Genomic DNA, 11,680 nt, shown 5'->3' with positions numbered 1-11,680 from the left:
CTTAATGAGCAGCGTTTCTCTAATCTTAGATTAAGCTGCTTCTGTGAAGAGTTGAATCGGAACACGTATCGCAAGTTTTCCTTGATGATTTTTTTCCCCTCGTGGCTTTCTTCAAGCAATAGCTCACAGCTACATATGACTAAAGCAGCACTGTCAGGTGCAACACTAAGTTTATGTTGAAAAGTTACTACTTCAAGGGAAAAAATATGGCTCACCCAAGAGGAAAATACTGACTGAGACAGGAAGCTAAATAAACAAGTGGCCTGTAAATTCAGTTAGGTCTCTGATATATATGGCTGGATGTTTCATATTTCAATCTCAAAACACCTTAGCAGCTTTAAACCATAATCTTTACTGACAATCATGCTTCTGGGACAGAAGACATGTTTTAAAACTGTGTCTGTGCTGAGTATAATCACAGACCTAAGCTCCTGCCAAACTTCCCAGCCCAGCAGATGAAAATAAAAAGAATACGCAACTGGAGGAACGCTCTCCTGAAGAAAATCAGCGCAACATCTATTTTATGGGTGCTATTTGGGTAAATGGTAACTAAAAGAAACACACACCAGTTTTCTTCCACAGATGCACAGTGAAAAGGTGAATTGAAACCAAAGGGTACCTTTGAATTAACGCTACAAGCAGTTCCTCACACCTGGGGTGTTCCAGCCTGCCGTAAGATGAGCAGCACTCGGCTCAGGCTCTGCACAACATGCTGTGCTGCCTTCAGAGGTGTTTCTGCATTCAGGCATCTGATGGCTATTTTAAACCGTAGCTTTTCAGAAAACCCTTGCTTCCTATGACAGTATGTGCTAACAATGGCAATCAGTAATAAGAAGGAGAATGTGGCTCCTTGGGATGGAAGGAAAGACATCTTCCCAATGCTTCAGTTGAGTCTAACGTTGGTGTACAGTGAACCCAGATGCATATGACTGCGCAAAAACTATTTCCGCCAAAGGAGACCGCTAACAAGTGTCTTTACAGCTGGAACTGACACAGTCTTTTAAACCAAAAAGCATGAAAAGCTCATTCTAGAAAGCACTGAAGCACATGCTTGAATTTCCACCCAATTAAATATAACCCTATGTTGTGCTTTCATCTAAGAATATTTAATATATCAGGCCTTAGGTTCACATTAGGATATGCGTTCATATGTTGTTTTTTCAAATAGATTCCTTGACAGGAAATAAAGTATTCACAGCACGTAGCCTCAGCATCTAAGCTAGCTATCAAGGGGCCACTAGCGGCGGAACAGAGGAGTCCCTTCAGGTGACAACACAGAGCATGTGTCTACACAGACTCAATGCAGGAACAGAAGGGCTGACATCTATTCTACTGCCCTCCCTAGCTCTAAAGCTCCCTACCATACCATAATTCCTATAGAGATACACATTTTCAACTAAATACAGATACACAGTAAAAGTTCGGTGAAGCATCTGGCTGCTGTGCATGTATTTTGTAATGATTTTGTTAACCGAGATTGGGAAAGACAGAGGAAACACGGAGGAGGGGGCCATGGTGTAGGGAAGTGAGCCTTACAGCTCCCATTGATTAGGGCACGAGTTAAAAGACCTACCTAATTATTGTGCATTACAAATAAATTCATAATTCCTGCAGACTACCTTAAAGCAGACTGATGTAGGACTGTTATCAGTTCCATATAGAATTTTTACAGTGCAGAAACTCAGTTCTTTGCACTTAAAGGACACAGAAATACAACTTTAAAGAGGATCCTTATGAAGCAGCCAATTGACTAGACTATTTAAAGCCTGTAAAGACTTTGATAAACCTCTTTTGTGATAACATTCATGATCTAAGGTATAACAGCGGGAAAAATGTTTCTTTATATCAATGCTGCAGATTAGCAAAGCAACTGTAATGTGTGTGTGTTAGTGCCTTTTCTTCTTTTCTTTTTAAAACAAAACAGGCTTCCTAAAACCTGATTTCCACAATGTGTATTAACCATGAAGAGAAGTGCAGTTAGTTTAAGATTGGGAATATTATTTTTTTGTTGGTGTTGGTAAAGTACATGGATAATAGAAAAGCTGGTTTTTAGATATCCTATTAGTGAGTATTAGATAACAAGTAAATTGATATAGGATAATTTGCTTAAGTCAGATGCTAACTTGAACAGCAAATATTCTGCTTTCTGAATGCTCCTATAGTAGAAAAACTGCACAGACTAGATAAGATTCTTCACTATAGATGAAAAGACAACTAAAATACTACCAAGAATTACAAGTGAATTGATAAAGAGAAATTTAACAAACATTTTACTTGAAATAAAGGAGAGATGTCTTCTAAATATCATCCTTTGGCGTGCAAGTTCAGAACTGTGCTAGGGAGAAGTGACTCAATGCTGCAAGCTACTTGTTCTCATCTATATGCAGCTATGAAAAGAGTCAGTTTGCAGTTTCTTTTAGATATCCATATTTACACTCCTACTTGCTCAGCTTTGACTGTAAGCATATCTTCAGCTTTTATAAATATCATTAGGGTTGTTCCAAAGAGTAAAAGAAAGAAGATACCACCAAGAAGATCTTGACAAGTGTAGTGTTAGGAAACAACTGTCGCTTCAGACTATTTTATTCTGAATTCCCAATCAGAATGCTCTCATCTCACAGCTTTAATTTTTACAATTAAATAAATCTTGTTTCAAAAGCAAAGGAAAATCTTATTTCACCAATCCTACATGAAAAACAAAATGTGATCCTAAGTTTTACTGACTTGAGGAAATCAAAGAATTATGAAAGTCAGTTCACTAATTCACAGTGCACTGCACAACAGACTGCAATTCAACCAACGTGAACAGCTGATCAGAAAAAATCACTTTCTACTTTTAAAAAGACTTACACAAATACGTTAAAACCGAAAGAAACAACACACCAGCTGACGCTCACATTGACCACCTATATCTTTCAATTAGAGCTGGGTTTAGATAAAAGCAAAGTGCAGACCTTCAGACCTACAGGGGTCTTTCCAGCAAGGCTCTGGCAAGAGCTGGTGTGCACCTCCCATCCTCAAGGACCAGATAACACATCAAAAGGCGATGGCTGTCACTGTTGTGCGTAGAGCACGAGGCAGCTCCGAGCTCACCCGTCCCCTCTTCGTTCCGCTGCATCGTGCAGAGCGCAAACCAGGCTCAAGTCTGAGCCTGAGAACTCTCCACATTCAAACCCATCCCAGATATTGGTGAAGACCACCTAATGCTTGTGATGCACTAAAATGACGGTATTCAAATGTCAAAGCTCTTCACCATTAACTCTTTCATCCCCAATTATTGCAACTACATGATATTTTACTTAAACTGACAGAGTGTATTCAGTATTCTTTAACATTAAACTACTAACAACATTAATTCAACTGTTGTATAAACATACCTAAACCACTGTAGGACGTTTTCAAACCCTCTCTGTGCAAGTCACAAAAAAACCCTGATGCTCTCACCAAACCTGTCTCCTCAGTTTTTCCACTTGATTCTACCAGCCTGAAACATCATCATTTCCTGCCCCCTTCCCCTGCAAGTAAACACTTAAACTCATCTATGCATTTAAACAGAACATATATGCATTCTTATAAAAGCCACCAACTCAATGCCCCAAATGAGTTGTTTTCAGCTTCCCATAATACAGGAAAATCTCAGAGCTGAACTGAAATTCTTCTCAACTGCTCCCGAAAGAGCTTCCCTGAAATTCTTTCTTCATGAAATCAAAATGGACAGACATACGTCACATTCTCATATACACACTTAATACTTTCATAGTATCCTTAGTATTCTTACTGGATAGGTAATTGATAAAAATAGTATTTTTCACTTCTCTATAGCTTATTTGAAAATAGGGGATGTGGGGTTTTTTACGTACATCGAGCCTCAAAATAACCACACCACTCTATTTCTTGAAACTTAATGCTCTCTTGTCAAGTGACTCAGAGAAATAATTCTTATTTTCTCCTAACTTTCCAGACAATCCAGTCTCTCACAGTGATTAATCAGAATATTGCAACTATGCATAGACCCCACTTGCTCACTAGTCTGATTTATTATCTCATTTAGAAAAGTTAAGAAGCAGCAACGCAACTTTCTTTACACAGCACAGTAATCAGTCATTAAGAGGGATTTCTTTTTTCCAGTAAAGAAATTGAGGAGAAGAAAACAGTTTGAATGAGACTAACAGAACTTGTGAAGGTTCTCCTTTTGCTGGGTAAGGAGGTATTACTATTTCTACAAAATTAATAAATATTGTGCTAAAAGTTAATGAAATGAGATTATACCCTATGGAGTTCCTCAGGTAGTTCAACAGCTCCCCAGACACAGGGAGTATCTGGTAACATTTATAGGAGATACAACACACATTCATTTCCATAAATAAATAAAAATGACAAGAAAAGTGATGGTGGGGGAAGAAAGCAATAGCCAAAAGGGAACATACTAGCCAACAATCACTTATAGTTTTGTCTTATATCTATATGCCCCTTACCCCATGATATTTTCTCCTTTTGTTAGACATACATACATGTATATACATATCTACACACAAACGTACACACATCTATACACATGCACACATACTTTCGTACGCCGATCCAAAAATTCCTATTTTTCCCTCAGTACTAGGGTTTTCTAACAGTATGGGGTTTATCATTGTAATCAACATTATAAAAATGTCAGAACGACAAGGAAATACACACCCTTCTATCACGATGTATTGCTAAACCAAAAAACCCACCAGTAATGGCTTCTCCAAAATACAGCATAAAATCCATAGCTATTTTGTTGGATATAGTGCACATAAGGATCTGATATTTTCTTTTCCCATGTCTTAAACACATCTTGAAAATGGATACATTATCTGTTGCCCTGCTTTGTTTTACAGAAAAAAAATATATGGCTAACAACTAGTTTGCTGAACATCAGGCCAAGAAACAAAAAGGTGCCATTTAACTAAATTGTGCTGCAATGCTGTCAAAATGATTTTGCAGTGGAAATTCATCTTTTGTTGGTACGAGTTGCCTTACCAATGAAGCAGATTGATCTTTGACCAATATAGATACTGATTATTTCTCTGTATTTTTCAAGATATTACATATATTACGGTATTTCTTGGTGTATTTCTTAGTCTAGTGAACAATATAAATAATTTTCAGCAGCAAGTATTTCCTACCTCCTTTAGCTCCTTTACCACCTTCAACTCCTTTGAAGTTATTCATGTCTGTGCTTTAACCAATTTCTGATAATCAAGTAGTGCAACACAGGTGTTCCTTGCAGAACAGCCTAAGACTGGAGCTACAAAAAAGATAGCAACAGCCATTTACAGGAACAAATTGCAATACATTGTTCATTGGGCTAAAAACATATTGAAAATGTTGTAATGTCACCTATCTCAATTCTGAATCTGACCACTGCAACTGCCAGAATTTTAATTTACTGCTGGGGAATTACAATGCTGTCAAAGCAAAGCCAAATACCCTCTTTGTGATCAAGGAACGTCTGACCCTATGCAGCTTTACATCAAATGCTACTTATCTTAAATTCAATTAGCAAGCTTGGGTTTGGAGGTTTGGGTGTCTTTGTTTTTGTTTTATTTTCTTTCATTTTTGTTCCTGAAACACAGTTATAGCAGCCATTTAGAGATGGATTGTGCTGTGAGCAAGTCAACACCGTTAAGGAAAAATATGCAAGCAAGCTAACTTGCACGAGTACATATGCTTATTACTGTACCTCTACCATTGGTTCATCTTCAACAGATTTAAGAATCAAGCCCCTGAAAGTTGAGATACACATTTAAAGTGACCAAAAGATTAGACATGTTTCTGGAATCCACAAGAGAAGGTAGCAGCAATCACTTGCAATCTTGAGTGTTATATTCAGTCTCTCCTGATGAAATCTGGCTGAGCCGTTTGCTTGATCCCCACAGCTTTCGGGAAAGCTGACCTGAGCGCATCTGTTTAAAAGTAATTCAGAGAAACAAAAGGAGGGGGAAGGGATAAGGTGGATAAATTAAAAAGGAATTCAGACACTGATTCTGGTGAAATGCAGACACTACAATGTACTGCATAAACAAAATTAGACCAACAAAAATTATTTGAAAACAAACCAAAGGTTACACTTAGGGATGATTCTTGGGACTGACAAAAAACAACAGACAAAACACTGATCAAAGTCTTCTCTGATTTTGAACGGTTAAAGGGTTATTACCAAGTAATGCAGACTTGTTACTTATCCTACTTCAAATGGCTTAGAAACAGTGTTTCGATTGCTATTTTGATAGGAAGGAAAAGAGGTGAATGTGAAGCAAAAAAGAACCAAAGTAGAAGAAAGGACGTTTTATTTTAGAGATTTCAAACAGAAATTGCTAGAAGTGAAAAGGAAAAGATAAGCAAAATGCAAGGCAGTGACAGCAGAATGGAGGAAAGAGAGAAAGGTTATCTCCTGGTGTCAGATTTATACAGTCTTCCAAAGATCCTGGGTGAAGTGCCCAGAGTAAAATTTAAACCAGAAGTAATTCATAGTGAGTAAGTATACAGAAGTATAGACAGATAACAAGCAACCAGAGGCCACGTTAAATCCAGCATCTGGTAGGTTTGCCATCTGACAACAATTTGTAAGAAACTGTTTTAATTTCTTTCTTAAATATAAGGCTTAAGATTGGCCAGTAGCGATTAGCCTGGCAGCTAATTAGGTGGTGAAATCCCTCACAGTTCAACAAACAAGGTGCGTGTCTGAAGAGCGCAGCTTTGAGAACAGCTCCCAGCACTCGGAACTACAAGTTAAGCTTGCTCAACAACGGTGTCATTGCAGCAGCAGCCTGCTAGAAAAGGCACAGGGATCGGCACGGGCGGGTGAGCATCCCCCAGACCGTGCAGCATCCCAAACAGCCACGTCATTGTTAAAAATACAGTGACATTTGTTGTACTTCACTTCGTACTGGATACTGTCAATGCAGAAACACTAAAGGCCAATCTTAATACCAAGCAGCATTTCACCGTATGCACAATAAAGTTGGTCTCTCCCTTTATCCCAAGGATCAGTATCACCACTAAAAGACAGAACTACAACGCTGTCTTCTGTATAAGGATAAAATTCTAGAAATTAATATATTCCTTCCAAACTACAAATAATTCAAAGAAATACCCCACATACATATGCTTTTCAAATATATTGATTGATGGCATTATAGAAAACTAGAAAATCTGGGACATAATGTTGCTCCTTAAAAAAAAAAAAATCTATTCACATCGATATTAAGCTTGCAGATCATCTGAATTATAAACAGATTATCCTGAAAAAAAAAATCATATAAGGAATTCAGTCTTTGGAACAACACTTTCTCCATAGTTAGAAAAATAGATGTGATTAACAGCTGAAAGAAAAAAAGCCTTCGGTCTAATGATATACATACATTTCAGCCTACAAAAGATCTTTGCTAAGGAACAGAATGCTGAGAAATGACAGTGACATTAAAACTGTCATTACAAACGTATGTTTAACGCCATCAGAAGCACCTCTCTGTCAATTGTGCAGTAGGACAAAGTCCAGCTGCAGGTCAGTGGGAACCTCCCTCCCCATCCGCTGCAAACAAAGTCAGGCTAACACTGTGGGAAGCCTGGTTCAAATATAAAACCATGTATCTCCTAGCTAAAACACTTTAAACTACCAGCAAATAAAGTCGCTCTGTTTTCACAATTAAAATATAAAATTAAATTAAGACACTTTTCTGGCATTTACTAAAGGTCATGCAAAAGTGGTAATCACATGTTCAAATAAATACACTGCAGCACAATGGAGATTGGGTTATAAAGAGAAGCAGGTTTAAACTAACACAAGTACTTTGAAAATCATGACAAGAAGTACTTAAAGCAAAATCGTTCTGCACAAGCAAAATTGGGCACAGCTATTTGACAGATGGATGCTCTGTATTTGATATTGCATACGCAGTACCAGTACCAACAAGTTTCTATTCACCATATGGAGCACAGAGCATATTGGAAACCTACACAAGTGATTCTTTGTGCACTGTAATTAGAGAGACTGAACAGAAAGCAGTAATATTTTTTTCCCCAGTGTCAATCAATGCGTATCAAAAGATCTGACAGAAAGCATGAGAAATAAAGTAGCTTGCTCTCTTTCGCTTCAGTTTTCTTCTGGAAAATTATTTCATCAAGAAGTGGCTGACAACACTATCACGTTCAGAAAAAGTTAGCTACTATGACTTTGCTTATTCAGATGCGAGTGATAAGGTTTGCAAGTTAGTCCAGCTGAGCTTCCCATCTGTGATCCCTATAAACCTTTGATTCTTAATGAGAAATTTCAGTAGAGCAGTCTCAATAGTTATTTTTTTCCCACTGAAAACTGAAACTTGCTCTTAAATTTACCCTGCCATAGAGGAGACCTCTTGCTCAACTGGAAAGCAGATATAAGTGAGCTTCCCACTGTTCGGTAGAAAAAGTTCTTGATGGTGGGTTTTACCTCTGCGGGCTTGCCAACACCAACGATAATCAACTTGCCGTCCTCCAAGCCAACAAGGATGTGGCTGTACTCTTTGGTGACAGAAATGCAGTGAATTGGCAGTCGCATGGCTAAGGGGGAGATGCTCAGGCTCAGGCTGCAATGATCAAAAACCACAGAGACAAAGCTCATCACGTATGTGTTTGCACATATGGCAAAGAATCACACTGCAGTTGAAATTGTTGTCTGTGGGATGCACTATAAAACACAGCTTCTCGATATCCAGTTCGCTATTTCAATTATTGTAAACTGCTACGGAACGACCTAGTCATACTCCAGAATGGAGTTCAAATAACAAGAACAGGCATAGATGTGTCAGTAAATTAAGACATTTTCACTGAAGAACAGTAACATTACCCCCACAACTGCCTAAACAACAAAGATCTCTCCAATTCTGAGGAGCAAGGGAGCTCTGCAGAGTGCAGCAGTAAGGAGAGTTTGAAACTCAGTGCAGAACTACATGAGACGTGATCCTGCAATTGCTGAGCTCCCAGTGACTAATCAGACATGGGGACAATCACAGCTCGCAGATGTCAGACACAGCTCTTCCCGAATTCTGTCAGTTCTAGGTGCATAATTGGGACAAATGCCTGGTATAACCTCCCATTTTTCTTTTCTCCTTATCTTAGTTCCCCCATAGAAGAGTTCTTTCAGGAATACAGAAAAAAGCAATGGTTACCACCTACAGCACCAAGCAAAGCCCACGTTACACAGCCATTTCTCAATAAATCTTTATATTTGCATCTCGATAATAAACTGCTGATGGTGGTACACTACCTGTAGAGATCCCGTATGGAAAGAAATCCCTGTAAGCTGCCCATCACTATATACTCGCCAGTCACACACATATCTGACACTTCCTCCTTCAGAGTCTCAGAACCCAAATATTTTCCATTGACAGAATAGAGATGTAATGCATTCTTATCCTGAAAAGATCAAAAAGGATCCAGTCAGTTCTCTGTGACATTTAAGATTGTATTATTTGTGTCTTTAGCTCACTAACAGGAGCTAACTTGGGTAATAACCCACAGATAATACTGATGACAACAGTTTCCTTGTCGAATGATACAGGACTACCGAGCCTATACGCAATGTGTATGTACACCAGGTTTTGTATGGAAATTTTTGAAGTCATTTCTCATCACCTGTTGATGTAACATGGTATCGTCTTACCTATCCATCTAATCAATTCCAAATTTTCTGAAAACATTCATGGATTTAATGGACATGTCCCTATTTTATAAGGGTTTTTATTAAGGAAGAAGAAAGGAAAAGAGCACTCTTATTGTCAGCCCCGCTGCCACCCTCCCTCCCCCAAACCAAACTGAAAAGCAGGAGGAAATAGGTATATTTCCACGGAGCTAGATCTAGAAGTATTTTCTGGACAAGGCAATGAATTACTGATGGATTAACGACATAGCTAACGTGACCACCTGAAGTTCTTTCAGCCTGACAATACCTTGGTGTCTTCTGTCCCCATCTTCCCATAGCAGCTAGCATGCCTACATCCAATAAACTTGTCTTCAAGAATTATCTCCCTCTAAAACTAAAAATCCTCAGTGTCGTCACTGGGCATCTTACACCCCGAACCTACTGCTCCCCTTGCAAACTTCAGTTTCTGTGCACAGTGGAACTTGTTTCCCCCAGTTTTCAACTTCAAAGCAGCTCTCCCACGAAGATTCATTGGGACATGCTTGGGCATCTTCCTTGCAAGTATTGGGAGATTTTAATGAAACTTACAGGTGCACAGTGTGTCTGTGACTTAAGCTTTAATCCAATTTCACTCACACAGACTAGCAAAATAAAAAAAAAAAAATATGGAAAAAGACACAGGATGCTCAAAAAGTCTTATTACTTTAGAAAAGAAGGATAAAGTTAACAACATTTATGACTAATGTCTTCAGAGAAAGAGAGAGAGGTATGCCATGAACCTAAGTACCTTAAGAGTAGTCTTTCCTTCTATGCTGGTGTGGACTACTATGTGGCCTTCCCAGGACACAGCCAGATTGGGAACAGTCAGCAGGAGAGAACTCTCACAAGGTGGTCGCAAAGTCCTCACGTACTGACCTTTCCGAATAGTGTGGACAATAACAGTTCCATCCTGCAGTCAAATTTAGGTAAGTTGTTACTCAGCAGGTAAGTTACCGCAACACACAGAAAGAATATTTAAATAGAGAGGGAATATTATGAAAGCACTTAAATCCTTAACCGGAGATCGAGATTCCTGAGCACTAGGAACGCTACACAAAGAAACCTTCCCCTCAAGGCAACGTACTACAGGCACATGAAAAATAAATGCAAATAGGGCAATAGGGGAAGGACAGACAGCAAATTAGCTGTTTCACAGGTCACATATATGAGTAAGAATTAAGTGCAGGGTAGAGTTCAGCAGCCTGCCAGAGTCATACAGTAAGGTAGAATCCCAGAATCACAGAATGTCAGGGATCAGAAGGGACCTCAAAAGATCATCTAGTTGAATCCCCCCGCCGGAGCAGGAACACTTACATGAGGTTACACAGGAAGGTGTCCAGGCAGGCTGGAATGTCTGCACAGAAGGAGACTCCACAACCCCCCTGGGCAGCCTGGGCCAGGCTCTGACACCCTCACCAGGAACAAGTTTCTTCTCAAATTTAAGTGGAACCTCTTGTGTTCCAGTTTGTACCCATTAACCCTTGTCCTACCATTTCTTGTCACCCAGAAGAGCCTGGCTCCATCCTCCTGACACTGCCCCTTTCCATATTGATGCTCATGAATGAGTCCCCCCTCAGTGTCCTCTTGTCCAGCTCCAGAGCCCCAGCTCCCTCAGCCTTTCCTCACACGGGAGATGCTCCACTCCCTGCAGCATCTTGGTGGCTGCGCTGGACTCTCTCCAGCAGTTCCCTGTCCTGCTGGAACTGAGGGGCCACAACTGGACACAAGATTCCAGGTGTGGTCTCTCCAGGGCAGAGCAGAGGGGCAGGAGAACCTCTCTGACCTACTGACCACCCCCTTCTAACCCACCCCAGGTCCCATTGGCTTCCTGGCCACAAGGGCCCAGTGCTGGCTCATGGTCACCCTGCTGTCCCCAGGACCCCCACGTCCCTTTACCCTACGCTGCTCTCCAACAGGTCATTCCCCAACTTATACTGGAACCTGGGGTTGTTCCTGCCCAGATTCAAGACTCTACACTTGCCCTTG

At 39.8% G+C, this 11,680-nt stretch overlaps 2 protein-coding genes across 2 annotated transcripts in view; both read right to left on the bottom strand.

Moving 5' to 3' along the window:
• The window catches only part of LOC308041712 (olfactory receptor 14J1-like), a gene marked incomplete at both ends in the record, with an annotated part of 115,898 nt that overhangs the window by 43,710 nt on the left and 60,508 nt on the right, over nt 1-11,680 (bottom strand). The gene's annotated exons all lie outside the window — the stretch shown is intronic.
• Nucleotides 5,767-11,680, bottom strand: part of LOC308042146 (neurobeachin-like protein 1) — a gene marked incomplete at its 5' end in the record, with an annotated part of 53,560 nt that continues 47,646 nt past the window's right edge. Inside the window, 4 exons of the mRNA XM_080347293.1 lie at nt 5,767-5,939; nt 8,465-8,600; nt 9,281-9,429; nt 10,443-10,604. Coding sequence (XP_080203419.1) covers nt 5,838-5,939; nt 8,465-8,600; nt 9,281-9,429; nt 10,443-10,604 — 549 coding nt within the window. The 3' untranslated portion in view covers nt 5,767-5,837. The remainder of the gene's footprint in view (nt 5,940-8,464; nt 8,601-9,280; nt 9,430-10,442; nt 10,605-11,680) is intronic.

This window comes from Nesoenas mayeri, assembly GCF_963082525.1.
Source record: "Nesoenas mayeri genome assembly, chromosome: 6".
Lineage (NCBI taxonomy): Eukaryota > Metazoa > Chordata > Aves > Columbiformes > Columbidae > Nesoenas > Nesoenas mayeri.
The sequence above is the reverse complement of the archived record's forward strand: the minus strand, read 5'-3'. Positions and strand labels throughout refer to the sequence as shown.